The sequence below is a fragment of the Epithele typhae genome, assembly GCF_022376455.1.
Source record: "Epithele typhae strain CBS 203.58 chromosome Unknown BXZ73scaffold_14, whole genome shotgun sequence".
NCBI lineage: Eukaryota > Fungi > Basidiomycota > Agaricomycetes > Polyporales > Epitheliaceae > Epithele > Epithele typhae.
The window spans coordinates 483,991-510,750 of NW_025954205.1; the positions used below are offsets into that span (position 1 = coordinate 483,991).

Below are 26,760 nucleotides of genomic sequence, written 5' to 3' on the forward strand. Positions count from 1 at the left end.
ACGGGCGCTTTAGAGATCGGCGCCGTTCTATCTCGCGCGCGTTTCGTGATGCCAGGGCACGTCGCTTTCTCGCCTTTTCGAAGCGAGCCAGTCCTTTCCAGCGTCGCTTCGGGGCTTGGACCACACTGCATGGTGCAGATAGCATTTCTTCACCGTATCTATACTACCACTGCTCATAACAACTACAACCATAGTCACGCCAATTATTGTACAAAACGTCAAGCCACCTGTCCGCGTATCGTCCTGTGCGCTGACCATCTACTGCGACGCCGAGTACTCCTCCAGCTGGGTCTGGATGTGGATCAACTTCTCCATACGCTCCGTCAGCCGCTTCCGAGTCACTGCGATCTCCGGATCTTCCTCCATCCACGACTCGAACCGCTTCAGCGACTCTGGCGCATCGACCGCGAGCTCGGTGAGGAGCCGGCCCTGGAGCCCGTCCGCGAACTTCTGCACGAAGTCGTGCTGGATCCGGGTCGGGATGTGGTCGATTATACGCTGTGTCGCCCGCAGTCAGTACCAGACCTCGGAATGTAGAGAGCACCGGCAAACCTTGTACGCGATGTGGAAGAACGCGCGGACCTCGGCCATGACCAGGATCTCGTCCTTGTACTCGTCCACGGGGAGCAGCCGCCGGAAGTCGCTCTCGACGAGCGTGGTCGGGTATCCAAGCGCGCGGAGAGCTCCGAGCGCGATGGAGACATGGTCTGTAGGAGGGACATGAAGTGAGGACGTAGAGTATATACCCCCGCGCGGCGCAACTGTCGGACTCCTGGGCTCATTGGTCACGTATGGAGCATGAGCGGTCGGTTTCCCGCTGATGCGGAAGGAGGACTCTTGGCGGTACCGGAGCCACTGATAGTGCTCGTGCCACCGCTCGGTGCCGACGCGGAGGTCGTGCACGTTCTGAGTGAACAACGCAATCTGCTCGTGGTCGAGGGAGCTCATAAGCGCGTCGGAGCAGTCTTTCGCGTGGGTTTTCATCTGTGCCGCGACGAGAGCCCTGATTGTAATGGTCGTGAGCACTACTAGACGTGCCACAAGACGAAACCACAATGTGAGAACACGAACGTGATGGAAGCCTTGAATTTCGGGAACGTCCCAAAGTTATCCTCGATGAGTTCGACGACGACGCTCTCGAGTATGCGCGCGACGTTCTCGAAGGCCGTCGCGGACGGGTCCTCCCACTGGTCGACGAAGCCCTTGATGAGCTGCGCTTTGGCATCGAATGGGATGTGGCCTGGGAGCTCCCAGCCAGTGCATCTGCAGAAACCGCGTGAGATGAACTGTGTAGGAAGGATGGGGGGCATCGCTCACTCTTTGATGACCTTGCGCACGTCAACTAGCCCCATGACTTTGCACCTCGACACTGCTTCTGAAAACTACTTCATGATCAGCGCGAAATCATCGTAAATCGAGGGAAAGCCGCACCTCGAAGTGCTCTTCGGGCGGAGGGCAGGGCACCGGGGACTCGACAACCATTGGTGGTGCAGTGGACGCCTTGAATGGCCTTCCAAAGTCGTAGTCCTCCGTACCACTCGTAAGCTGCGAGCACATACTTCCTGGGACCGGTCGCCGTTTCTCTGGAACATCGGCCTTCTGCGGCACGCGGAACCACGCGTCCAGCCCCTTCGCGCACGCGGCATCCTCCTCCACCACCGCGTCGAGCTCCTGCGGCCGCCGGAACTCCCGCTCGCACTGCTCCAGCGCGCACTCGAACGGCCAGAACTCCGGCGCGCTCCGGCGCATCGCCTGCTTCATCGTCAGGTACGCCTCGCGCGTGCGGTGCACGAACGTCCGGTCGTCCGCGCGCCCGTGGACCTTGCGGCTCAGCGCGACGCAGAAGCCGACGATGCGGTCAAGTGCCTCTGCGGTCGCGCCCTTCGCGGAGATCGGCGGTGTGGGGACGGACGCGAGCGCGCGCTGGGTCGACGCGATGAGGCGCGTGACTTGGTCCATCAGCTTGGGGAGGCTGCGCGTGCGGTCAGCGCGGGCTCCGTCGAAGAGACAGGAACGGGGCGCACTCGCGGATGAGGACGCTCATGAGGAGCGCGCTGACGTCCCGCACGAGCGCGTCGAGGCCGAGCCGGTTCGCGGCAATGTCTTTCCACGGGGCGTTGGCGGCGAAGAAGCTCGTCGCGCGGCGAGACAGCTCGGCGCGCGAGATGCCCTCCTTGCGCTCAGCATCGAGCGCCAGCCGCACGGCGTAATAGCCCAGTCGGAGCTTGTGCTTGCCGGTGCCCGCGAAGGTCTCCGTCCACAGCTTTACCGCGTCAGTCGATCCTGTGACGACAGTGTCGGGTTTCGTAACGATCCCTGCAAGTATGTGGGTGGGCGAAGCGGCGAGAATAGTGACACGAAGAAACATACCGATGGTCCGCTTGCCCTCAGGGTCGGCCTCCTTCGCGAGTCGCATCGCCTTCTGATTCTCAATATTATCTGGGAGAGGTGTGAGCCTTCGGTGGGACGTGGCGCAAGACGGCTCTTACCGACGGCAGGCAGGGTAACGAGGATGAACGTGGAGGAATGTTTGATATTCTCGGTGACGAGATTCTGAATGAGCCGAATCACCTCCAAGTCTTCGTTCTCCACCAGCCCTATATCGCAGGCTTCAGCACCTTCCCCAAGTCGACTACTCACGACACTCACCCGGCAAGTCCACGAAGATAAGGTCAGCTCCAGCCGGATCTTCGATGCTGATCACAACCGAATCGCTCACGACCGTCTTGACCGCTTCGTTCTTCCCTTCGACCTTCTCCGTCATCGCCTTGATCTCCTCCGCGTTCTTTGTCTTGAAGGCGTGTCGGGGAAGATGAGGACAGAGGAGCGTAGCCTGAGCCCGCCGAATCCAGAGCTCCACATCGTCCGAGCGCGAGAGGACTGGCGAGTACTGGGCGTCCGGGGATGGGGAGATACGCAACGAGATGGTGCAGGACCACGCGGGGCCGGAGAGAATGGTACACTCCATCGGGCATCTGCGAGGCGTCAGAAGACTGCAGGTAAGTATAAGGGTGGACGGAAAGCTGACCGTGTGCACATTCCGTCGTCGCGCGGGACCTTCACTCCGGTAACGGCTTCGACTAGGGAGCTCTTCCCGGCTGCTATCGCGTAAGGAGCTCCTCCAGACACGCATCGACGCTCAGTGACTCACCAGACTGGCACCCGATGACGGCCAGACGAGGGACGTTGAGGGTGTCCGTTGACGCGCTGGTAATCGCAGACGTTTCAGCGCGCACACAGGCACAGGGACTAGGTGAAAGACGTGCCCGAGAGCCTTCAAGTCGTGCAAGATCTTGAAAAGCGTCCGTCTCTGGCGAGCATACTCGCTCTCGCCAACGCCGGCAGTTTCGCCCACCTCACCGCCCATGGTGTCGCCGGGAGGCGTGCCCCAAGTGAAGTCGGAGCTGTTTGAACTTTCCTCGCCCACGTGATGATCGGACGTGTCCGACCTTCCGCCCTTGCTGTAGACATACAACGCTCAGCAGAGTGACATAGGAGAGGTCAAACACGCACCCAAGGAAGCCGAAGCCAAAGGATTGCTTGCGTTTGCGTTCGGTCATGATGCGGAGACGAAGAGAGCGGGGTGGGATGGTATGCAACGATGTAGCAGTACATATAGCCCGGGGAGCGACATGGGCCTCGCGGCAGACGAGCACGTCGGGAGCAATCCCAGTCTGCGCAGAGATCGTGTGCTGCGGTAGAGAGAGGGTTTGACCGTGGAGGATGCGTGCCCACGGTCTAGGCGTGTTCGATCCACAAAGGGAAACTGGGAGCAGCGATTCGCCCGAAGGCAGCCCTTTCCCCAAGCACGAGGGCGCGCGCGAGCTGCGAACCCTGCCGGTTCTGGACGCCACAACCTAGATAACTGGGAAGTACGTACATGGGGCGAACAGCATGCAAATGCATTTGCCGATTTTCTGGTGCGGTCTGACTTGTCGCTCGAAGTTACATGAGGAGAATGTCTGAGTGCGACCCATCATGCATCAGCAATAAGCTGCGGGCGGACGTGGCTTCAAGGCCTCACCTCCCGTGCCGGTGGAGGCGGTGGGGATGGCGTACGCCGAGGGCTTCGCCCATCCCCGCGCGCGAGTTGTGAACCAGTTCGACCGACGACTCCGTTTACAGTGGACACCCTGAGTACCCGAAAAAAAAACTCAGATCAGCTTGAGGCCCGGGTCGAGGGGCAAAAATGAGTTCCACTCCTACGAGGGCTTCGCGGCCGAACGAACTGAAGGCGAGAAGCTGCCCCGTTTCTACGGTCTAATCTAGATATGGGCGAACCTGTGAGAGCGGGTGCAGGGTCAGTCGATGTGCTCTCGGACAAGCGAGACGGCCGCGCTGCAGCTTGCTAGCGCTGACATGCGTGAGCGTACCCGCGACATTCGCGTGACATCGTCGTCACAGTATGTACATCCCAGTCGACGTCTCTGAACTCGTCGATTCGGAATCGATTTGACGGCAGCCAGCTTGAACGTTCCTTGTTGGTAGTGCGCATACAACCACGAAGCGCGGACGTCTAGTATATCTTCCAATCACGATCTCCTATGTCACTGCACCTAAAGAAATCTGCCCACCAGCAACAGCAACAGCAACAGCCTTCGCGTCCGTCCCTGGTGGCGAGGAGCCGCGCCCATTGGCGCGCTGAGCAAAAGCGCAATCCCGTCGAGCCTATATAAGGTTGCGTTGCTTGACGTAGTCTTCGCGTGGGTGCGACGCGCGACGCGCGGGGCGGTCGAAGCCCCGACAGCGTCGGCTTGGCCCGGGCCACATCGTGCGTGGATGCAGACAGCGGGCGCGGCCGTGCGGACGCGGGAGCGGTGTCCCCCAGTGCTCGCGTGGTTCCCTGCGCGGCGACCAGGAAAACCCCAACATGGACCTGGAACCCACGTCAGACGTCAGCAGAAAGGACTGCACGGAGGAATCAGGCGAACGCACTTGGTGGGGCGAGAATCAAGCCGCAGCACGCGCTATCGCGCCCGCTCGCCGTCGTTCTTGTTGCCGGCAGACGCCGCGCCCGCATCGCGGTGGGACCCGTGCGAGATCGTGGAGAGGCTGATGGGACCGGTGGTGAACATCGTTATTTTCTCCAGCGGCGACTGCTTGGCGGCGAAGATGGCGATGATCGACATCGGGTAGATGGCCAGTGCATGTCCCTACTTCAGCCGGGTAAGTCGGCTGACCGGATCCCAAAATACCCCGAAGGTACCGTCCGGCCGGGCCCGATCAGGTCCGGCCAGGTACCTCAGCGGAGTCGCCCGATCAGGTCGCCTCGGGTAGTCTGGAGGAGTCGTCCGATCAGACCGGGGTGCGGGCGGGGAATAACATGAGGGAGGCTTGAGCCAACGTCCTGTGAGTAGCATAGAAATATGACATCTGATGCCTTGAATGCATGGAAGAAAAGGCGGGTGGGTAAATGGAGCTCAGATAGATTTGTGAGTGTTTGTGTTGCAATCAGGTAGTGCGGGGGACTCAGGTAGCCGGATCCGAGTGGGATTGACGGCCACGCACTGGATCACCCATGGCGCCGCGCGGTGCTCACGCATGGCATCCACAAACTGAGGAAACCACTCCATGCTCGTTTCGGAGGGACGTGGCGGCATTTTGGCGCTTGAAAAGAGCTCGCGTGGAGGCTTTTGGGTCGCGCGGGGGACTCGGGCAGCCGGATCCGGCCCAGATCTCCCTGGGCACTGGCTGACCTGCAGGGCCTCACTTTCCTTGCGTATTGTACAGGCTCACCAAGTGTGTTGAAGCGCGCCCAGTTTAAATGCATGCGGCGGCATTGTTGCTCTTCAAAACAGCTCGCGCGGAGCCAGGTGGTGTGCGGAGCCAGGTGGTGCGCGGAACCGGGGCAGCCAGGTCCATCCCGCTGCGCTCCGTTTTCCTCACAAACAGCATCCACATTCGAGAGTCTATGTTGTGTCTATTTTCAAGGTTTCTTATGCCTCATGCGTTCAGCAGCGAGTGCGTACCAAGCTGAGAGCGAGAGCGCAGCAGGTGTCGCTGTCGTGGTCGGCATCGCTGTCGCTGTCGCGGGCGCTTAATCGGCGTCGCTGTCGCGGTCGCTGTCGGCGTCGCGGTCGCTGTCGCTGTCGTGGTCAGCGTTGGCGTCGCTGTCGCTGTCGGCATCGCGGTCGCTGTCGGCTTTGCGGTCGCGGTCGCTGTCGGCTTTGCGGTCGCGGTCGCTGTCGGCTTTGCGGTCGTGGTCACTGTCGGCACCGCTCTCACAGGCGTCTATCCGCATTTCAGCCTGTACCACCGGAGTGAGTATCTACCCTCCAAAGCATTGAATTACTTCAGCGTCATCTGCATCGGATACCTGCATGTATGGGCTGTTGTTATGCAAATTTGGAAGGTATTTACTGCAAGATTGAGGGGATGATGTCACATGACATTTTCGAATGAGATACCACATACTGACATGAGATGTGAGTGCATCACATGCTGGACACCTAGATATATTCAAGGAGGATCTTATGATTGCAACGCAGAAAACAGCACAAATAAATACGGACTTTTGGTGATGGTACTGTGTATGTTTCAAAATTGGAAGTTCTCAGAAGACATGATATGCATAACTTCTCATGCAGATGTGATATTGGCGATCTGTTTGCTTCGTCGTAAACCAATACTTATTGAGTGCTTATATCGGGATTTTCATGCCTATCGGTGACGAAATGCACATGGGGCGTCATTTGTCATTATTTCATGACATACAATATACCGACATATCGTGGACTTCAATGGACATGGTAGCATATGGAACAGGATCGGATGTGCAGCAGCTCGACGATGCAAAAAGAATCTAAAAAAACGGTCAAGAACCGGTGGAGATGTGCACTGGGAGCCCGAAGTGTGCTCTGTGTTGAATGCACTCTGAACTCGCCTTCTGCTGAAACCACACTTCGGGCTCCCAGTGCACATCTCCACCGGTTCTTGACCGTTTTTTGAGATTCTTTTTGCATCGTTGAGCTTCTGCTCATCCGATCCTGTTCCATGTGTTATTATGACGATTGGAGCTCATGCTATGTCGGTATATCGTATGTCATGAAATAATGACAAACGACCACCCTTATGCATTTCGTCACCGATATGCATGAAAATTCCGATATAAGCACTATACTAGTATCGTCTTATGATGAAACTGACAGATTTCCAGTTTTTTGTCTCCACAAGAAGTTATGCATGTCATGTCTTCTGAGAACTTCCACTTTCCAAACATACACAATACCATCGCCAAAAGTGCGTATTTCTTTCTGCTGTTTGTTGCGTTGTGATCAAACAATCTTCCATGAATATATGTAGGTGTCCAGCATGCGATAGACTCACATCTCATGTCAGTATGTGATATCTCATTCTAAAATGTCATATGACATCATCCCCTCAATCTTGCAGCAACTACCTTATAAATTTGCATAACAACAGCACATACATGGTGGTATCTGATGCAGAATACAGCTAATCCATTCAACACTTTGGAGGGTGGATACTCACTTCAGTGGTACAGGCCTGAACTCTGGATAGACGCCTGTGAGAGCGATGCCGACTGCGACCGCGATTGCGACAGCGACAGCGACCCCGACAGCGATGCCGAGGCCGACAGCGATGCCGATGCCGATAGCGACAGCGACCCCGACAGCGACAGCGATCAAGCGCCCGTGAGAGCGACAGCGATGCCGACAGCGAGAGCGATGTCCGCGATCTCGCTCTCAGCCCGCTGTGGGTGCATCCTCGAAGAGCCACACTTCCCCCTACAGCTGAGTTGGAGCGCCGGGTGAACTGATCTAATGCACGTGAAAACTGGGGCATGGAGCAGGGGACTCCATTCTGAGCCAGATGTTACATTGCCTGAGTCCCCTAAGCGACCTGACCACTGCACGAGCTCTTTTGAAGAGCCACAACACGACGTACACATATGGAGTGGGTGCGGAATAGTGCACCTTGCCAGCCCCCACAACACACGAGAAAAGCGGGGCCCCACGGATCGGGCAGTGCCCAGGGACGTTCTGAGTTGGATCCGGCTGGCTGAGTCCCTCGCGCTACTTACCTAGCCCCCTGCACGAGCTCTTTTCGATCGCCCCAACACCGCCGCATGCCTCCGAGACATGCAAGGGGTATCTTTCTTGGTTTGTGGATGCCATGTATGAGCCCTGCGCACCGCAGCATGGGCCGTTATTCTCACCTGCCGGATCCGGCTGCCCGAGTCCCCTGCACTACCTGATCTCAAGACAAATGTCCGGAAATTCCCATAGGCTCAATGCACACACGCACCATTTCTTCTACGCATTCAAGGCATCGTATATTATAATTCTATGCTACGTACAGGGCGTTGCTGAAGCCCTCCTCTTCTTATTCCCCACCCGCACCCCGGTCTGATCGGACGGCTCCTCCGGACTACCCGAGGCGACCTGATCGGGCGACTCCGCCGGGGTACCTGGCCGGACCTGATCGGGCCCGGCCGGACGGTACCTTCGGGGTATTTTGGGATCCGGTCAGCCGACTTACCCGGCTTACTCTAGGGCCCTCAAGTGAGATGGCCTGCGCAGAAAGCCGTGAAGCTGAGCGTTTGGCACGACGCGAGAGATGCAGCGAGAACGCACGATGAGCGGCGCGATGCACGAGAGAATGAAGACGTTGCCGGCGATTTCGAACGAGCCTGGGGGGGCGAGGTGATGCACGATGCGTACCCCGTAGAAGGTAGCGACGAAGGCCTGCAGGGAGGCGCTCTCAATGTGCGCACAAAGGAGCGAACAAGTCGGGCACGTACCCAGCACAGCGAGTAGGCGATCCCGGTTTCTACCAGGAGTAGTAGCAGCTGGAACGTGCGCGGAAGCCCACTGCGTCCCGCTAAGCCCCTTCTAACTGTCTTCCAGTGGATCCTGCAGAGCACTTGTTACGAGATCCAGGCGCGCGAAGCCGACAGAGTTCCTCACCATGTCTTGGCACTAATGAGGGCGGTGGCCACGACGTTTGTGAGCAGCGAGAAGAGGAGACCCACGAACCCAGCTTTGATGTCGAGGAAGGCGGGGAGGTGGAAGGGGACCGGAACCGTTTCTTGGCTGGACGCAGTGTAGATGGAAGAGGCGTGTGCGAGCGCGATAACTCCGTTCACTTGGCGGAGAGATGAACACGCGGAAACAGAGGCAGGAACCAAAAGAAGTACGCACCGAGAATCGCCAAGTTCAGCACCACCGCGAGAATGTTGACCCAGCGCGCGTATCCCCAGAGCGCGACAGCGCGCCAGATGACGACCGCGTCGCCGATGGTGACCTGAAATGTGCGAGCGCTTGTAGTCGTCGTAGTGAAAGACGTGTCGGTGACTCGGTGCTCACGTTGATGCCGAGCGTGCCGAAGACGACGAGGGCCATCGCGTAGACAAGACTGACGCGAGCGGGGCTGACGGTCAGTCCCGCGGCCTGTCGGTATATGATATCGTCCGTTGCAAACGCGGCCACGATCGACGCGACGAAGAAGAGGGCGGTCGAGAGTGAGAGCGCGGCGGTCGCAGCGAGCAGGGCTTTGACAGCGCGGTGCTGCATGTCGCGTCGCCTGCGGGCGCGTTGGAGGAGAACGGAGCAAAAGCGTGACGAGAGAAACGCACCAGAGAAGCCTGAACGAGATGAGAGACATTGCGATCACCACCCCTGGCAGTGCACAAATCAGTTTAGCACCGCGCCCAGTGGCGGCCGACGCACCGGACAACGTTGAAGACAGGGTTGTGCGAGTGATCAGATTGTGGACGGAGTCATGGTACTGCTTGAGCGACGCGACAGCGTCCGCGCCGTCCTCAGCCATAACGAAGGGGGAGAGAAGCAGAGGATGCGGACGACCTCAGGCGCCTTCGGGTTCCCGCGGTGTTCCGGGCGCTACTTCGTAGTCCAGGCACGCTTGTTGATGATCATACTTACATAAGCTTCGCTTGACGACCCCAGTCGTCCACCAACTCACATCCGCTCTCAGTCAGTGAAAGCGATCTCTCCGTGGTCGGCCAGACGCAAAGTTGCACCCTTTGTGCGGTACAAATGAGCGCGCCGTCCATATTCCCGTCTGATTCTAAGTTCTTGATCCGGTCCGAATCGTTACAATCCGTACTTCATCCGCTTCGTATCATCAACGTTCACATGCCTGTCAACCAAAGCTGTGTCCCGCAACATGGTAATAAAGGGCCTCGTGGACGGACTGAGAGCGTTTTACCCCTGCTTCGACGTTCCATCTGGCACCTAGGGAAAATGGCGTCGCAAAGACGGGGTCCAGAGCTGCAGTTTCTGGCCTCGCCGTGGGTCTCGACGCAGGTCTACATAGTCATTCTTTCGGCATTCTTCTTCGGTGAGTCTTCATCTGTACATTCGACTAGTAAAACTCACTGATCTCTTATCTCGCAGGCATCACAGTTGCTGTGACTTCAGTGACTGTGTTCTTGTTGTTGTGCGTATCCCGTGTCCTTTTTCATCCGTCGCCCACTGAGCCAACAGGCCTGCTGCAAATTCCATTAGGCGCGGCGGTCTAACTCGGAGGTCACACAAGATCCAGCTGCTATCAGTCCTGCTGCTCTTCGTGTCGACGTTGCTGTTCTTCCTTTTCACGACAGTATACAACGTCAATCTATACACCTTCAACGTGCAATGGGATATCGAAGCACCACTCGCGTCGATCATCTCGGACGTGGAGTCGCGCTGGGGAGAGCACGCCCAGCGCGTGCAGTCCGGAGTCGTCACTGCATGCCTGACGATCAATGTACGCAAGCAATCGGCTGCCTCGCTCGATCATTAACCTCAATTTGATCCCTGTTCAGATCTTTATCAGTGACGCCACGGTTTGGTGGAGGGCGTGCATGCTATGGCCCCGAAATGCCTTGGTCCGTTGCATGTGCTTCCTGTTGCTCGCGTCGACTTTAGGTGTGTATGCAGGTTCTGTAACGCTCTCGCGTGCTGACACTCAATACCTCACATCCAGGAATAGGACTTGTGGAGACATACACGTCTGCCCTTTCACTCCCGAATTTTGTTGCATACGACTATCAGGCCCAGCTGTATACTCGGGATGGTTTTGGGACCATTGCGTTCGTCTTGTCGCTCACGAACAATGTGGTTGCCACCGCTCTCATCGCGTTCAAAGCTTGGTAAATGCTCGTTAAGACTCATACTTGTTGCGAGGGCGCTGACGGCGTCCTTGCCAGGCGACACGCTCGCATTCTGCGGGCTGCGCTGGGCGCTGGGAACAAGAAGTCTCGCGCCGTCAAGATGCTGTCACTCCTCATCGAATCCGGCGTCATATACTGCGTGGTTTGGGTACGTGGACGTTCAGGTTCACGCGCATATGATCTCTAATGTTTCCTCCAGCTCTTCATCGTCATCTCTGCAATCCGGATCCCCACTACGGCGAATGATACGAGCGTACGCGCCGTCGGATATGCCACATCCGCGAGCATCCTCCTCAGGGGGTGTCTGGTCTATGTTATCGTTCGTATCTCCCCGGATCGCTCATACCTCATACGCGGGTTTGACTTGGACCATGCAGGGCCTCTATCCGATGTTGATCGTGGTCATCGTCCGCCTGAAGCATTCGCAGCTCGACAACGTTCATTCGGAAGCATCCGGCACGTCGATAAGGTTTGGGTGGCCCGAAGCATGCTCCAGACAAGATGTTGAACCCGCCATCATCTCGATTCCTCGTATGGGTCCTCTCGGAGAACATGAGTTCAAACCCGATTCGTCGTCGCATACGCTTACTCGGCCAAGCTCGGTTTACGTCTCGGCGATGTCGGGCGAGAAAGTCGCGGACTTGCGAAGGCGGCAGGATCGTTCGGGCAATTGATGTGCTTCAGTTGACAACAACACAGTGTTAAGACGTGACTGCATTCCAACGTGAGCAGCAAACGACTGCTTTCGCTTCCACGTAGTATGCGCTCAATCGGAGAAAAAAACGGCCGTCACTGCTTGCTCGACCTCTGTGGAGTCAATCAGTCTCCATATGTACGCCGCGGGTTGCAGGTAGCCTAGCGTCTCGTCGGGCACTATGGTTGCTCTGGAGTGACGCCGCCTCGCCGAGTCTTTCTTCGATGTACTGTACCATTTCGATCTATTCGAACGTCACGCGTCACAAGCCCTCCAAAAGTTCGAAATTTCCGGGGTTGGTCACGCATCACAAGCCCGCGGTTCGAAACCGTTGGATGGGCGCTTAATAACATGCACACTCATTTCGCGCCGCGTCCACAACAATTTCGGCCTTTGGGTGCGTTCTGCGCTGACCGTGGTAGAGCTGAGTACTCTGTGTCTCTTGTAACGGTTCGCCTGGCTCGTTCCAAACTATCTGGTTCGAATATTTCGGAGTGGTCACGCCGGGCCGGCCCCCGGTTCGAATTCACCTGGCGGACTTGGGCTGTCACGCACCAAGGCCCGGTTCGAATAGATCGAAATGGTACAGTATGGTGATACTTACCGCCCCCCGGGTGGAGCCCCGTTGGTGGGAGATTAATTTTGTTGCGGGTTCCAGACCCGGACGCCGGCGCAGGGGAAGCTGCGCTTGCCGCAAGGATGCTGATAGTCAATCTGACGCATTCACAGCTCGAAACGATACATCCGGATACTGTAAGCCTACACGTGCAGTTCTCGTGGACACAAAAAGACTCGAGGAACAGCATTGCGATGCCAATGTCGGTATCCTCCCGCCGCATAAACACGCCCAATGAAGACGAAGTGAACCGCCCATCCTTGCTCAGCCCAGCTCGACTTATGCTTCGGCGATGTCGGACAGCGAGTGCTTGGAATAGGACGATGGTAGGACTAGTTGGATATTCAGACTGTGCTGTGTAACAACGTAGAGACTATGAAAGCACCAAGTAATGTAATAACGAGTATGCTGCACGGTGATATTTACGGCAGTCGGTGCATACAGGAGAAAGACGAGGGAGCAGTGATTGCTCCGCTCACATCACCTCACCTCGCACCTCCTCGATTAAACTCTTCCTCTTCCTCGTATCCGCTCCACCGCCACCCGCCCCCGCCCCCGCCTTCTCCGGGCCCGCGATGACCTTCCCAGCCCTCGCCTCGCCACCCCGATTCCCGCACACAACCGCGCCCAAGAACGCCTCGCTCTTGAGGCTCTCGACCCCCACGACGACCGGCGCCGCGCACACCTCCGCCTTCGGCAGGTCCCAGTCCACGACCGTCGCGCGCGCGCGGACGACGAACGTCCGGTGCTCCCGGCGCCCGAACAGCGCGAGCGGGACCGGGGCCCAGAAGCGCACGCGCCACTCCGCTGCCGGGTCCGTCTCCGTCTCCGCGCCGTTGCTCCCGTCTTCCTTGTGCTTTGCCGATGTCGCGCTCCCAGGGAAAGCGAGCCACGGGATGGCATCGAACCGAGACCAGGACGAAGATGGAGGGAGCGGGACGAAGACGGTGTCGCGGTCGATGGCGATCCCCGTCTGGACGCTGAGCGCGCTGAGAACGTCGGCGCGGGCGATCTTGTGGCCGGTGTACGTTGTGCGGAAGTCGGCGTGGAGAGAGGAGATGTGGAGGTGGAAGGCAGAGGCGGCGCCGCAAGGGGACGCGACGGCGGCGAGCTCGATGTGGAGTTCCTGGATGGGCGAGCGAGGAGGGAAGGCCTTTGAGCCGCCGGGTGGTGGGCGGGTGTCGCGGACGACGAGGGTGGCGCCCCACGCGAGGATGTCTCTGTGAGGTGAAGTGAGCATAGATATGAGGGAACAAAGGGGGAATACGGGACGTACTGCTCGTTCGCGTCCCAGACCACGATCTGCCACTCGTCCGGCTCGATATCGACCGAGACCTTCCGAGGCGAGTTCCACAAGCCCGGCATGCTGAAGACTGGTTGAGACGCGCTGGGTTGCTGCTGCGGTGCCACCGAAGCTTTCGCGTCTGACGGAACCCTCGGAAGATTGAGTGCGTGTGTGTCTGGTAGCAAGCTGCTGACGGGAGGAAGCGTGAACGGTTGCGGGACGGTAGAAGACAGCGATGCTGGCGGTCTGTGCGAGGATAACGCTGGGACTTCGCGCTTCTGGATGGCTTGGAGCACAGTCGAAGAGCGCGCCTTCGGACGACCGGAGTTATCATAGGGAGAGTAACGATGTATGAGGGGACTAGAGACTTGGCGAGGAGGAGGCGGGTCGTTGCGCACTGGAGAGCTGATGAAGGTCGTGTCCGCCGCCGCGTCGCAGTGATCCTCCACGTCCGATCCGCAACCAGAGTCTCGAACCCTATTCTCCGCGCTCGCGGTGAACCGGCTCTCGTTCCCAGCGTCGACGAACGGTGAGTCGATCTCTTGCGAGTACGGAGGTGGCGGCGACGCGGCGGCGAAACTTGACTCAAGCGGTGGCGATGGCGCCCTCGAGATGTCTCGCACGTTGAGCTTGACCACCCGAGGACCAGCGGCGGGTCGGGGTCGGCCGCGTGTCGATGGTGGCGTCCCAGTGGGCGTCGTCGAGCGCTTTCCTGGCATGACTATCGTTGTTGTTCTTTTCAGGAGGGGTGCCGATGTGGAGCGCGAACGCGGGGATCCAAGTGGCGCGCCTTATCTTCGCGATAACGCTCGGCTTTGTGGAGTTGGCGCCGAGGGTGGCGGGGCGGCTGAAGGTGGTCGACACCGAGAAGGAGACGGAGCGCGAGCGGCGACGGCGTGGGGTGGTCACGCGCTTGAGTGTGTGGGCGGTAGTGGACGCGAAGGTGCGGCTGGAGGGTAGTTGGTACCCTTCCGAGACGGAGCGTTTGAGGGCGCTCTTGAGCGGGCGTGATGCACGGGCTTCCCGACCGAGCTTCTGGAAACGAAGTGTCGAGCGCACCGAGTCTTGGGAAGCACTAGAGTCAAGGCGGGCGCGAGCGCGGGGAGGCGTTGCGAGGTCGTTCTCCTCGACGTCGCGTTTCCGCTTTGGGAGCACGCGAGTGGTTGGAGTGGCAGCTGAAGTGGTTGGAGGCGCTGGCGATGCGCGTCGGGAGAGTGGTTGAGGATGGGAGATGATGAGACGTGGACGAGGTTCGGACTTCTTGTTCGGGTTGAGGAGGTGTAATACCTTGTCTGCCAGAGACGTTCGAGGACGGAGACGGAAAGTAGCAGGGCTGTTGGAGTGGCGTGAGGAGAGGAGAGAAGGCATGGAGAGAATGCAAGGAGCCGCCTCTCGTCGCGCAGGTCTTCGCACTGCACTGCAATGTCGTTTGTGTCGCTTGGAGACCGGTAACGATAAAGACATGACAGCAAAAGCAGACGATACCAGAGAGCCGAAAGCAACTTGTTTCGAGCCGTGGAGTAGTTTACAGCACAGCTACCATGCGCTCTTTATACGCTCTTTGTGGGCGACGCGAGCGCGGATACTTGGCACTATACTTCGTCAATCCACAGCCTTGGCCTATGGCGGATCGCCCTGTCAGAGCGATTTATCACTACTATAATCATCATGAAGAAACGACACGTACATGGGAGGACTCGGCCGCTCATACTCACGCGATAATCTGGGCAATGGAATAACTGGATCTCAAGATTCCGCATTGTTCCAGCGCACATTGAAGTTCGAGCGACCAAACCCTCATGCGTAAGACTGGGAATACCGCCTTTCGAGTGGGGAGAGAAAGGGAAAGAAGGCCGCGGCCTGCCAGCCGTTGCGAAGGCGCCAGAATGCTTGATGAGATAATGGTTTCCCAGCACGTGCCGTGTGATTCTCTTATCTTATCTCCCCTCATGTATACCCGTACAACATGTAAATTACAAGATTTCAAGCTTCAACGCCGGCGACACAAACCCCTGAACCTAACATACCAATAGACACCCTATCTGTTTGAAGCTTCACGCGTTTCTTCAAGGAAGCATGGTGGAGCCGTCGAACAGAACGTTGAGCCACGCGGCAAGTCGGAACCCTTGCTTCGCGAGCTGGAGGTCGATCTGTAGCATCGAGCGCACTCATAAACAAACCCCCGCAAGGCACAGCGCGAGGAAAACGACGTACCACGGGGATCGCCGCGTTGAAGTACGCGCCGCTGCACAGGTCCTCCCCGGTGGTGAAGTTGAATACAACGGTCTGCGAAATCAACCCCGTCGCCACTCAATGAGCAAGAAGACAACAAGCGCGACGAGAGAGAGAGACGTACGCAGTCAAACGCGTTCGACTCAGCCGCCCACGCGAGCGGGCACGCGAGTGGGGTGATCGTCGCGTCTTCCGCGTCCCCAGCGCGCGCCACGAGCGCACGCACGTCGGCCTCGATCTGCGCGCCAGGGTGGACGAGCGCGCGCGAGGAGAGCGTCTCGGTCGGGTTTGTGCACGCGAGCCACTGGGCGGTCTCCGACTCGAAGGAGCCAGTCTGTGCTGGGGTGAGCGGGGACACGGAGCGGGCGGACGGAGGGACTGCGCACCTTGATCTCGGCGACGAGGTCGGTGGCATACTGCTGTGGGGTGCCGCCGTGGCTCTGGTCGATGTGCTTGGTGACCATACCGGTGTCCCAGACGGCGTGGAGGTTGCTGGAGGACTCGCCGGAGCACTTGGCGGAGATGTCGTTTCCACCGACTTCGAAAGCCTGGATGGCGTATGGGTTCAGTGTACGGCGCTTCTTCGGACAGCGAGGGACGTACCTCGACGTGGAGGGGTTGGCCGATGTCGCCAAGGAACTATGGCACAGTGTTAGACGCATACACCGACCGGAAAGTCTGAGAACGTACGTGATCTGAGAAAAAGTGTCAACCAAGAAGTAGTTGAGACATGCTACAGGGACTACATACCGAGGAACAAGAGCGCCTCCATGATCTGCTCATCGTCCAGCTTCGTGTCCACAACGCGAGTCGTGTAGTTTGCAATAGCACCCACTGTTTAGTGCTGTAAGTCACCGCATATAGCGACCTATCGAACGGATCCAGGGTACTCACAGATGCACAGATTGTTTGCGCAGTCGCGCTGCTCGTTCACAGAACATGATGTGGGCGGGTTGTCTGCATCCTGCGCATCGGCGATCCGTTCATCACGAGGATCGGCAAGCAACTCACCCTCGGCGTCAACGAAGTGGAGGTTCGCGGACCACTTGAACGCGGTTTCGCCCTTGACTTCGTCCGCCCACTGGAGTAGCACGTCGTCAGTCGCCGCATACCTGGTATGATGACTGTTCTACGCACAATGGCAGCCGGCCCAAGGGAGAAGTTCCACACCGAGCCTAGCGTGGTCTGAACAAAGGAGAGCGCGTTTGGAGCGAGGAACTGCGCGCAGATCCGAAGGTTGCCGTCAGCCTGATATTAGCGCGTACTAAGGTGTATGCTCACGCTCTGCGCCACGAACCTACGCAGAACGACGGACGTTTGGATTAGCGGACAAGGTTGGGGCCGGGTGACCGCAGAGGTACTTACCCGATTGTCTCGTGGCCAAGGTTTCCCCAGGCGAAAGCAGAACCAGCACTGAATGCGAGGAGGGTGGCGATGGTGGTGACACGCATCTTGCTGGATTTGTTGGAGTGGGCGGGCTCAGAAACGTAGGGCCTGCACGGTTCAGGACTGGCAGTCCAAGCTTGATGCTCTTATACCGAGGTCACCGAGCAGAAGTTGAGGCTAAAAGTAGCGCATACAGCGACCCGCGTGCTTGCATGGGAATTTGAGCGACTTGAGTCGGGCAACGTGCGATGGAGCGTCGAGGAGGTCTTGCCTTATCAGGGCCCGGACACGAGGAGCTGCACCGGCGGAACCGGCACATTACGAGCGAAGAGAGCGAACGTCGAGCGGGAAGCGGGTGTACGACGAGAATGGATGAGAGCATGCAGAGGACCTGTCCAACGCGCATTAGCTGGGAACGTGGTGCTGTGGGGACTGGACGCACCCGCGTGCTCACGTCGTATGGTCCGCATGCGCTGAGCGATGTTGGGGAAAACGGGGTGAACGTGCGGGGAGTCGGTAGGGACAGCGTGGAGGAGTGCCTGGAGACGTATTCATGGCTTTGACTTAGGCTTTGAGACGACTTGCACACCGGGGGAACAACCTTAGGGCAGGTCCAGACTCCGAAGACGTTCGGCGTCTGCCGCGTGGTGCCTGCAGCCTTTCCCTGGCCGCTCATTGACATCACTAGCACTCCTCTCCCGGCCTCCCCACTCACTGCAAACAAGCTGTATAACGGAGAATTAGGGCTACAATGACAGCGACCTGCGCTGATTACAAATGCGTACAGTACACCTCAACGTCACTCCCAACACCCGCCTGAGCTCGCTCTACGTCCTCCCCACCACCTCCTCCATGCTCCTCTCCGCCGCCAGCCGCCGCAGCGTGTTCGGCGACCCCCCGCTCCCGCCCGCCGCCCCCGCCACCGCGTCCGCCGCCTCGACACCCAGCACCTTCAGCTGCTTCAGCTGCGTCCGCTCCGCCCGCCTCCGCGTCGACCGCCGCTTCGCCGCCGCCCGCAGCGACACGCTCAGGCTCCGCGCGCCCCCGGCCGCCGACTCCCAGCTCTTCGCGGACCCCGGCGTGCGCGTCTTGCGCGACCGCGTGCTCGACCGCGGCGTCTTCGGCGAGCTCCCAGATGTGCGGCGGCGCGACGGCCGTGGAGTCCGCGGGGGCAGCCCGAGGGCCCAGCCGAGGTGACGTGTGGGGAGCGCAGGTGCAGGTGCGGGGACTGCGTGTCCATTGTCGTCGACGGTGACGTCCATCTCCTCCTCTTCCTCGTCCGAGTAGGAGTCGTCCATCGCCGCGTCCTCGTCCTCGAATTCGCCATCGGGGTCGTCGCAGAGCATGTGCTCGTCTCCAAACGGGTCCGCCCCCACCCCGCCGCGCATCTCCGCGTCCGCGTCCGCGCCCGCGCGGTCCGGGCAGGGTACGGGGACGAGCCCGGGCAGCGTCGCGCACCCGTCCGCGCCCGACCCGTCCTTGCTCCACCACGCGTACACCTGCCGCCGCCTGCGCCCGTCTTCGTCTTCGTCCGTGCGCGACTCGCTCGAGCCGCCCCGGACGAAGTTGAGCGCTGTCGCGAGCATCTTGCGGCCCTTTCCCTTTCCCTTGCCCCGCCCCTTCCCCTTCTTCGGCGACGCGGAGGACGGGCGGAGGAGCGCGAGCCCCGCCTCCTCCTCCACCTTCGCGCCGCCCCGGAGCTTCGCGTACTCCCCGGCCCGCCGCCGTGTGTTGTTGAACATGCGCCCGCGGGTGTAGCGCGCGACGCCGTGCGCGTCGTGCTCAACAGCTACGCTCGCACGGCGCGGCTGGCGCGGGTCGGTCGTTGCGGGCGGTGCGGTCGGTGCGGTCGGGTCGTGGGGTGGGAGGTCGGGAGAGAAGGGGGTGAGAGGCTCTATGGGCTCGTCCACAAAACAGCCGTTCTGCAGACGCGAAGGGATGCTGATCGTGGACATGATCTCTGGTGGTCGGTGGTCTTTGTTGAAGAGGCGTGGTGAGTACTTGACTGCAGGGCGAGGCGAGCGTCGTCGAGACACGAGATTAACGGGGAGCGTAGCGTGGCGGGATCACGTCGGTGTACGCAGTTGGCTTATAGGCCCGCGCAGCGTCCATGCGCGTGTACGAAAGGGCTTTGGACAAAGGCGCGGCGGGCGGCACGCGAGCTTCTACTTTACCTGACACCGCCTTGAATTCGATTGTCGTGCACCTTTCCCGGCTTGCGTTTGTGTGACGAACCACAGTGCCACCATTGTTGTCGACCGTTGTCCCGAGAGTCGAACTGTGGTCGTGAATTGCAAGTACCAATGTTTGGGTTGTGCGTTGAAGCCATCGACGGACCAGCGAAGACTTGACGCAAATCCCACTTGGTCTGGAGACACCTTGAGGCTTTGCGAAGTGAGCGGAAGGAGACCAGAGGTGATAGGTGAAAAAAAGTGTTGCTACATGCCACATACCCGGGTCGAACGAGTGACCTCCCCATGACCTGTACGGTACAAGTGGGGCGCGCATACCACTACGCCAATGCGGCAGCTGACATTTTCTGGATGTTTTAGACTCTAATCAGTTGGTTTGTTGCATTGCACCGAGATCGTCCAATTCCAGGCTCTCGCCACCTGACCAACATCATGTCACTCAGTACATTCTTCTCAGACACATTCCTTCCCTGAATCCTGATGCTATCTCGTCCGCGAATTGACCGTGAGTGTAGATCCAATGGTACTTACTCTTGAAATGCCTTCACCAACATCCAGTTGGCTCAAAATAAAAGCAAGTCTTCTGCGCAGCATCCCCAGGACCTTCGCAGATGCGCCCGACGTCCGTCTCCACGCGATTTGTATTGGTGCGCCCAGCCCCGCACACGCTGGGTCTCGGCACCCTCAGCCAGGGCACGGTCACCTGCCCGTCGCCCCTCTGCCGGGTGGGGTTCCCGCGGCCAGAAGGATCGAGTCCCTGGCCAGAAGAGGCCCCGTGAGGCCTATCTGTCCACTTGCCCATTTCTGCGCCCAGCGTGGCGTGAGCAGCCAGCCGACAGGGTTGGGTACATAACCTCCATCCGTGGGCTCGTCCACGTGCGCACCGTTCGTCTCACGAACAAGTGACCCAGCTGCCTGCCTGCCCGACCCCACCACCCCCCTTTGGACTCGACTCGACTCCCTCGCTCGCGGTCACCACCCCTGCACCCCAACGCTAACCCAACCAGCCCTTCGCATCCCACCCACACGAGCGATGTCCGCCCTCCTCCGCGCCGCCGCCGCCCCCTCCGTCCGCGCCGCCGCGCGCCAGACCTCCCGCCGCCAGGGTGCCCGCCTCGCGCACACCGAAGCCCACGAGGCCCCGCACCTGCCGTTCAAGTACCAGAACCGCCGCGCGTTCGCGGTCAAGTACGTCGCGAGCGTGTCCACCTTCTTCGCGATCCCCCTCATCGCCGTCGGGTACCAGCTGTGAGTCTCTTCGTCTTTGTCTTTGTCGGCGTGAGGCGCGGGTCCGGGGCACGGGGGCACGGGGCAGGGACGAGCTGGGCTGATGAAGTTGGGCGGGCTCTGTTGCAGGCGCAAGTCCGCGGGCGCGGCTTGAGGGGCTCGTGCAGGAGTACTGCGAGCACATGCTCAGGCAGCGGCATCGGGTGTAGGGAGGAGAGACTTGCTTGGTGTTTGCTGCCCAGAAGGGGGGTTTGCGTCGTCGTCTGCCATCGATTGTATCATAGAGCCGCTGAATCGCCGCTGTATACGCTTGTACATTCTTTGTATGGATCTTCCTCAACAATACCGTGATCGGCGTGAATTTTCCATGCACTGGAACCTGGATTGTCACAGCAGTAGAACTTGCCGTCCACGGCTAGTGCGCCGGGCATGCCGCAGTTGTGTGATTTTCGCGCACGTAGCTTGGGTTTGGCGTCGGTAAAGAATGACGTCATATCATAGGAATAGTACGATAGCGAAAAGGCGCGCAGTGGCCGTCGACACCGGCGTCTGTCGAAGTGGCAGCTCTCTCTACTTACCACCATCACAATCCTTTGCTCTGATCTCGTCGGGCCTCTCTGGGCAGCCATCCACTCTGCGCCCTCCGTTAAAACCTGAAAGCGACATCAGTTGTCAAATGCGGCGAGCTCGTCGATTCGCCAGTATGTCAAAGGAAACGTAACGTGCGGGTGAGTGCAGTCAGTCGGTACGTTTGGAGTTCTATCTTAAGCATACGCAACGCGCCCACTCATCACGCCCTCGCGTAGCTGTTGCGAGTCGTCACTTTCCTTGGGCCACTATTTCCGATCTCAGCATCTCATTATCTCTCACGTTTCTCAAGTTCACGGTGTCAAATTTCCCCTAAGAGCAGAGCGCGGGACGGTACGTGCCACCTCGTGCCACTGGCTCGGTAATGAGTGGGTGGCTGCATCTGGCTAGTCTCTCGGCCTTGCTGAAATGGCAAATCCCGAGTGCTTACGGGGGTTGCACGTGAATACGCGGGACGATGGATATTTTAACGGCATCATCTGACTTCGACACCATCAGGCCGCGCCCTTGTTGCTCGAGCGAAGTTCCGATTTCTGTGCCGCGCAGATCGCTCAACCTCTCCGAGGAGGTGGGTTTGTTTGGTTTTAACTTCGTTCAAGCACACAGCTGATCCCGCCGCGCTCGCGCACCTGAGCAGACTCCCTTCGTCGCCCCCCTTTCCCAGGCAGCTCTGAAGAACAAGCTCGCGGACTTGAAGAATCTACTCCACTCGTCCACGCAGCCCTCCGAACTTTCCTTATCTCGTGATGATGAACTCCGCGATCAGCAAGACGTGTAGCTGATGGTAGCTTCTCGGCCGCGTCCACGCGCGCTTCCGTGAAGTCATGGTACGTGCTGCACATATGGCTGCACCCTCACCTGCTCGCCGCCCAGGTACCTCTGTATTGCAATTTGCCACTTATGTATCGCGTTTCTCCAGGCTGCGTGCACATGCCGCGATCTCTCTGCTTCCGGCGTCTGCGTCCCGGCGGGCTTGTTTGCTCGACGACAAGGGTCCACTACGGATCGTCGAGCGGCGACGATTTCCTCTCCGCAGTGTCCCTGGAGGGTGAGATATTGATCCCCTCGCGATGTGCGCATATGCCAATGATTGATGAATCCCGCTTTTAGACTCAGTACTGCTGCATGGTACGAGCATCAGCTTGACGACGGAGGCACCCGAGTGTGCTAGTTGCGCATAGGCTACCACGACCTTCACCGCGGCCTCGCCAGGCCCCTGGCCCGCCTTTGGACTGCAGGATTTTGGGTACGCTGACTGATTTCCCCCCTTCGCGATCGCTTTACTCTGTTCTTTATTAGGTAGTCTTCTTCTCTGCCCAACATCGTTTACCCGTGCCTCAACGTCCATATGCGCAGCACCCCGAGGTTCGTACTTCCGACATCTTCTGTGCAATCCCGTGGCCCGTTCAGCGTTTGAGTGATCTACCACCCCATGTGCTTCGCGTTTCATGCTCCGCCACGGTTCTCTACTTCTCTGTCGGCCTCCTCGTTTCGATTTCGCGGGATCCGAGGGTCCCTGAATCGCGCGGCGCCCAGTACCATCCGGGTTACCGTCCACTGACCACTTGTCGTTTTACCTACTTCTGCGCAGCGGAGGAAAGGTATAAGACTGCCGCGTCTCTCTCGAGTGGTCTGTACGACGAGTTCCTCCTCCGGGTTCTCGTTCCTGTCCTTGGTCCCCCCTCCAGTCCAGCCGCGCCCCCTCCCCCGCCCCCGTCCTCGTCCCCGCTCCCTCCACGATGTTCTCTCGCGCTGCGCTCGTCCTCGCCGGCCTCGCCGCGCGCACTCTCGCCGCCACCTACGGCCAGGCCGACAGTTTCGAGGGCGCCGGTTTCTACGACGGTTTCACGTTCATGGCAATCTCCGACCCCACGGAAGGTCGTGTGTACGTCCTTACCTTTGATCCTCTCGTGCACGCACAGGCGCACGCTGATCCCGACGTACCCATACAGGAACTACGTCGACCGGGCGACGGCGGTGTCCCAGAACCTGACGTACGGCAGCGGCGACACCTTCATCCTGCGCGCGGACAGCACGACGACGCTCGCCGCGAGCGACCCGGGGCGCAACTCCGTCCGCCTGCAGAGCAACAAGCTCTACAACACCCACGTCACCATGTGCGCATCCGTCGGGGCTGCGGTCTCCCCGCCGAGAGCCACGCTGACCCGCCGCTCGGCCCTTACAGCTGGAACATCCGGCACATGCCGACGGGATGCGGGTGAGCGCGCATCATCTCGCGACGCGCTTGTGTGGCTCATCCGGATGTCTTGCCCTCGTAGCACGTGGCCCGCGTTGTGGGAGTTTGGGCCCGACTGGCCTAACGACGGTGCGTCCCGGCTCCCGGCGGCGGAAGTTTGTGCCTGCGCGGCGCGCGCGGGGCTCGCTGGGGCTCTTGCCTTCGCGCGGCGCGGCGCATCGTGACATACGCAGTGAGGCTGACGCGCGCGGTTTTCGGCAGGCGAAGTAGACATTCTCGAGGGCGTGAACGACCACGGCCCGAACCAGGCAACCCTCCACACCAGCGCCAGTAAGTCGTTGCATCTTGTGCTGAGCATTGTCCCCATGGTGACCCGACGGCGGACAGACTGCGCCATGCCCGCGACGCGCGACATGACTGGGTGAGTGGGCGTCTCAGACGCGTTTCGTGGCGCCCGCGTCCATGCGCGCCGCCCTGCCTCACCGTCTCGTCCTCGCACGCGCTGACGCCGCCCTCGCCCGCAGGACGTCGACGGGGAACAACTGCGACGTGAACGAGACGGGCAACTCCGGCTGCGGCGTCCAGTCTGACTCCTCCTCGAGCTACGGGCCGGCGTTCAACGCCATCGGCGGGGGCTTCTACGCGATGGAGCGCACGAACTCGTTCATCAAGGTCTGGTTCTGGCCGCGCAACTCGGGCAGCATCCCCTCCGACGTCCTCTCGGGCGCGACGTCGGTGACCACGGACAGTTGGGTGCGTCCGGCGGTGACGGTGTGTGAGGGTACGGAGATTCAGTGCTGACGCGCTGCGCAGGGCACGCCGTTCGCATACTTCCCGAGCCAGTCGTGCGACCTTTCGACGCACTTCAGCGGGAACAATATTATTATCAACCTCACATTGTGCGGCGTCTGGGCCGGCGTCGTCTTCAACGCGGACGGGTGCCCCGGGGACTGCGTCAGTGAGTAGCTTCTCGTTTGTCGCCTCAGTGCACGTGCTGATATCGGTACAGCGTACGTGAACCAGAACCCGGGCGCGTTCGCGAATGCGTACTTCGACGTCGCGTGGTTGAAAGTCTACCAATAGATGCATACGATATGCAGAAATTATTTATAATGGGCTAATAGTAATGTTGTCTGATTCCTCTGGTGTGGAGATGAATATGTACCCGTGTTTTCAAATTTATGTGACCACCGTTGTCGTGCGTTTGGACATACTTTAACATTGTGGGTAGTCTGTATGTCCGATATGGTGTAGTGGCTAACATTATCGCCTCTCACGCGATAGCCCGGGGTTCGATTCCCCGTGTCGGAACTTCACTGCGAAGTCCTTTTTGTCTGGGAGATTGGGCACTCTGATATCCGCCTCTTCGTTCAACCGACAGTCATGTCTGGCCTGCTGCGTCAGTATTTCCTTTGCAATTTGGTATACCCCCCTTCTCATATAATCACGGCATCGCGGGAGATGCGCGTTGGGTCTTGGGGCTGGGACTTAATAGGCGCCCTATGTTGTGGCTGGGCTCGGTGCAAGGCCCATCGTCGCTCTCCATTCAACCGCAACCATCCCCTCGACGATTTCCCTTCACACCTCTCTATAAGCACTTTCTACGCGGACGGTGTCTCAGAATGCGACTGTCTTCACTGCGGAAACCGTTTTGGCCAGCCGATGGTCGAGTAAACTTCAGGATGTCGTTGCTCGTGGCCAGTGAGCGAAAGTGGCAGGACGGGGTGGCAATGGTACGTCCTTCACCCATGTTCCGCCATCGGACATGTGCTCATGGCTGTCGTCTACTAGTCTCGGTGCGCCCTCTCGCAATTGGGGGCTGCTCAAGTAGTATCAAACGTTTTGATTCTGCTTACGAAAAGTAGAAGCACAGACGGAAGCTGTCCTACGGTCTGCCATCCATGAGCTCTTGTCCTCATGTGGCGAGAAAGACAGGTGTCAGGCACCTTCACGGGAGTACTCATGTGAGGTTTCGGGTGCGGAGGGTGCAACGGATGCACATGCACGATGTCCTATCGGAGGCCAGCGCTGCGATAGCGCGTCGAGGTATGTGAGGAAATGAAGCTCGTGAGGCACATGAAGCGCGCTAGAAGGGATTGAGGCCAATCAAGTTCTCTTCTCTTCGGAGAGGGCATGCTTGTCGCGAAGCTGGACGTATGGCCCTGGGTTCTGGCGGTGAGTGCTGCAATGATCTTGTCGGGGATCTGTCTTCATTGTGCTTTAGAGATCCATTCGCATCCACGCAAATGTGATGCGACCGGCCGCCTCGGTCCGTCTGAACTGTCATCCGGCCGCCCAGCTCACCGCCCACATTCGTTCTCGGACAGATGCCTCGTCAGGCGCATATACCACGCGGATGCGTGAGAGGCGGTGAGCGTTGATCCATGTCTGAGCATCCAGCACATGGTCGTGTTACCCGCCTCAGCACTCAGATCGTCAGTGATCCGTGCACGGAAGCAGCTGGGAGAGTTCGTACAGAGGCGCTTGAAGGCGCCGATTGGCTCCGTTTGTCTAAGACCCGTAACATCTCATCGCTCCCTCGTGATGAAGAGCTCGCCAAAAGAGGTGCGTCGGGGCTTCTTTGGCTTGCGCGTGCATAGTCACGATTTACTGAACATATGGCCCAGCTATCAGCTGCTCGCAGCCAAGCGTTTATGGGTGAGCTGTCCCATTTTCTTCCATTTTCGAAATCGCCGCCACGTGGAGTTCCCTGAAAGGCAAAGCGTCTGGTTTCCGGCAACGCCGCCCCGAACTTATTTGGAAAATTGAACAGGAAGCGGCGCCCAGATGGTTCACAGGCAAGCCATACACCGCACAGGGCGCACGTCGCGGGGTGCATGTCGCGTAAGCGTTTTGTTTTCGCCGGAGCGCTGTGCTCACTGTTCCTGGGGCTCCACCCATAGACCCACCGCTCTATTCCGCGGAGGTCGTCCTAACGACAAAGGACACTGCGCACTTCACATGCCCAGACCGTCTCAACCACTCGTCTCCCTCCGTTCGGCGCTCCCATGCGGAACAACTTTCGGTTCCTCCGTTGCCCAGAAAAACACCCTTGTCGTCGGCGTTTCCGCCCTTTCCTGTCCCTTGATCCTTTGAACATCTTCGCACCCGCCCCGACCGAAAATTTCACCCCGCTGGCCTTCTTCGACGTAGCCCCGTGGCGCGTACGACCTTGTGAAAACACACGATCTGCGCCCACCATTGGC

The 26,760-nt window shown here is 59.1% G+C and overlaps 8 protein-coding genes and 2 non-coding genes across 10 annotated transcripts; 4 read left to right on the forward strand and 6 right to left on the reverse strand.

Moving 5' to 3' along the window:
* Nucleotides 1–258: 258 nt before the first annotated feature.
* On the reverse strand, nucleotides 259–3,367 carry BXZ73DRAFT_44482 (P-loop containing nucleoside triphosphate hydrolase protein; the record flags this gene model as incomplete). The annotated part of the gene is made up of 12 exons (XM_048019347.1): nucleotides 259–498; nucleotides 553–643; nucleotides 734–1,003; nucleotides 1,072–1,263; nucleotides 1,318–1,362; nucleotides 1,640–1,972; nucleotides 2,025–2,316; nucleotides 2,371–2,439; nucleotides 2,490–2,597; nucleotides 2,650–2,975; nucleotides 3,029–3,101; nucleotides 3,223–3,367. 12 exons carry the CDS (start codon nucleotides 3,365–3,367, stop codon nucleotides 259–261), a joined length of 2,184 nt encoding a protein of 727 aa, XP_047879513.1.
* A 4,945-nt stretch (nucleotides 3,368–8,312) lies between these two features.
* Nucleotides 8,313–9,792, reverse strand: BXZ73DRAFT_76378 (uncharacterized protein; the record flags this gene model as incomplete). The annotated part of the gene is made up of 9 exons (XM_048022411.1): nucleotides 8,313–8,441; nucleotides 8,503–8,535; nucleotides 8,598–8,708; nucleotides 8,765–8,876; nucleotides 8,931–9,108; nucleotides 9,165–9,267; nucleotides 9,330–9,546; nucleotides 9,599–9,641; nucleotides 9,693–9,792. 9 exons carry the CDS (start codon nucleotides 9,790–9,792, stop codon nucleotides 8,313–8,315), a joined length of 1,026 nt encoding a protein of 341 aa, XP_047879514.1.
* Nucleotides 9,793–10,226: 434 nt separating this feature from the next.
* BXZ73DRAFT_99944 (uncharacterized protein) lies at nucleotides 10,227–11,811 on the forward strand (the record flags this gene model as incomplete). The annotated part of the gene is made up of 8 exons (XM_048028179.1): nucleotides 10,227–10,323; nucleotides 10,380–10,422; nucleotides 10,491–10,731; nucleotides 10,790–10,892; nucleotides 10,951–11,116; nucleotides 11,174–11,285; nucleotides 11,337–11,456; nucleotides 11,515–11,811. 8 exons carry the CDS (start codon nucleotides 10,227–10,229, stop codon nucleotides 11,809–11,811), a joined length of 1,179 nt encoding a protein of 392 aa, XP_047879515.1.
* A 1,111-nt stretch (nucleotides 11,812–12,922) lies between these two features.
* Nucleotides 12,923–15,100, reverse strand: BXZ73DRAFT_99945 (uncharacterized protein; the record flags this gene model as incomplete). The annotated part of the gene is made up of 3 exons (XM_048028180.1): nucleotides 12,923–13,667; nucleotides 13,724–14,311; nucleotides 14,379–15,100. 3 exons carry the CDS (start codon nucleotides 15,098–15,100, stop codon nucleotides 12,923–12,925), a joined length of 2,055 nt encoding a protein of 684 aa, XP_047879516.1.
* Nucleotides 15,101–15,798: 698 nt separating this feature from the next.
* Nucleotides 15,799–17,415, reverse strand: BXZ73DRAFT_44550 (nuclease Le1; the record flags this gene model as incomplete). The annotated part of the gene is made up of 12 exons (XM_048019360.1): nucleotides 15,799–15,882; nucleotides 15,947–16,018; nucleotides 16,089–16,298; nucleotides 16,351–16,512; nucleotides 16,568–16,603; nucleotides 16,655–16,659; nucleotides 16,715–16,798; nucleotides 16,859–16,921; nucleotides 16,976–17,045; nucleotides 17,102–17,182; nucleotides 17,246–17,261; nucleotides 17,330–17,415. The coding sequence occupies 12 exons, from the start codon at nucleotides 17,413–17,415 to the stop codon at nucleotides 15,799–15,801; spliced, it is 969 nt and encodes a 322-aa protein (XP_047879517.1).
* Nucleotides 17,416–18,177: 762 nt separating this feature from the next.
* Nucleotides 18,178–19,305, reverse strand: BXZ73DRAFT_99947 (uncharacterized protein; the record flags this gene model as incomplete). Its single annotated transcript, XM_048028181.1, has 1 exon — nucleotides 18,178–19,305. The coding sequence occupies one exon, from the start codon at nucleotides 19,303–19,305 to the stop codon at nucleotides 18,178–18,180; it is 1,128 nt and encodes a 375-aa protein (XP_047879518.1).
* Nucleotides 19,306–19,793: 488 nt separating this feature from the next.
* On the reverse strand, nucleotides 19,794–19,877 carry BXZ73DRAFT_t74. Its single transcript has one exon. It is a non-coding gene; the product is annotated as a tRNA-Thr (tRNA).
* Nucleotides 19,878–20,575: 698 nt separating this feature from the next.
* BXZ73DRAFT_44397 (uncharacterized protein) lies at nucleotides 20,576–20,794 on the forward strand (the record flags this gene model as incomplete). The annotated part of the gene is made up of 1 exon (XM_048019334.1): nucleotides 20,576–20,794. The coding sequence occupies one exon, from the start codon at nucleotides 20,576–20,578 to the stop codon at nucleotides 20,792–20,794; it is 219 nt and encodes a 72-aa protein (XP_047879519.1).
* A 2,302-nt stretch (nucleotides 20,795–23,096) lies between these two features.
* On the forward strand, nucleotides 23,097–24,637 carry BXZ73DRAFT_76382 (endo-beta-glucanase; the record flags this gene model as incomplete). Its single annotated transcript, XM_048022412.1, has 7 exons — nucleotides 23,097–23,242; nucleotides 23,280–23,683; nucleotides 23,816–23,884; nucleotides 23,942–23,975; nucleotides 24,079–24,307; nucleotides 24,368–24,512; nucleotides 24,564–24,637. The coding sequence occupies 7 exons, from the start codon at nucleotides 23,097–23,099 to the stop codon at nucleotides 24,635–24,637; spliced, it is 1,101 nt and encodes a 366-aa protein (XP_047879520.1).
* A 156-nt stretch (nucleotides 24,638–24,793) lies between these two features.
* On the forward strand, nucleotides 24,794–24,865 carry BXZ73DRAFT_t71. Its single transcript has one exon. It is a non-coding gene; the product is annotated as a tRNA-Glu (tRNA).
* Nucleotides 24,866–26,760: the final 1,895 nt, after the last annotated feature.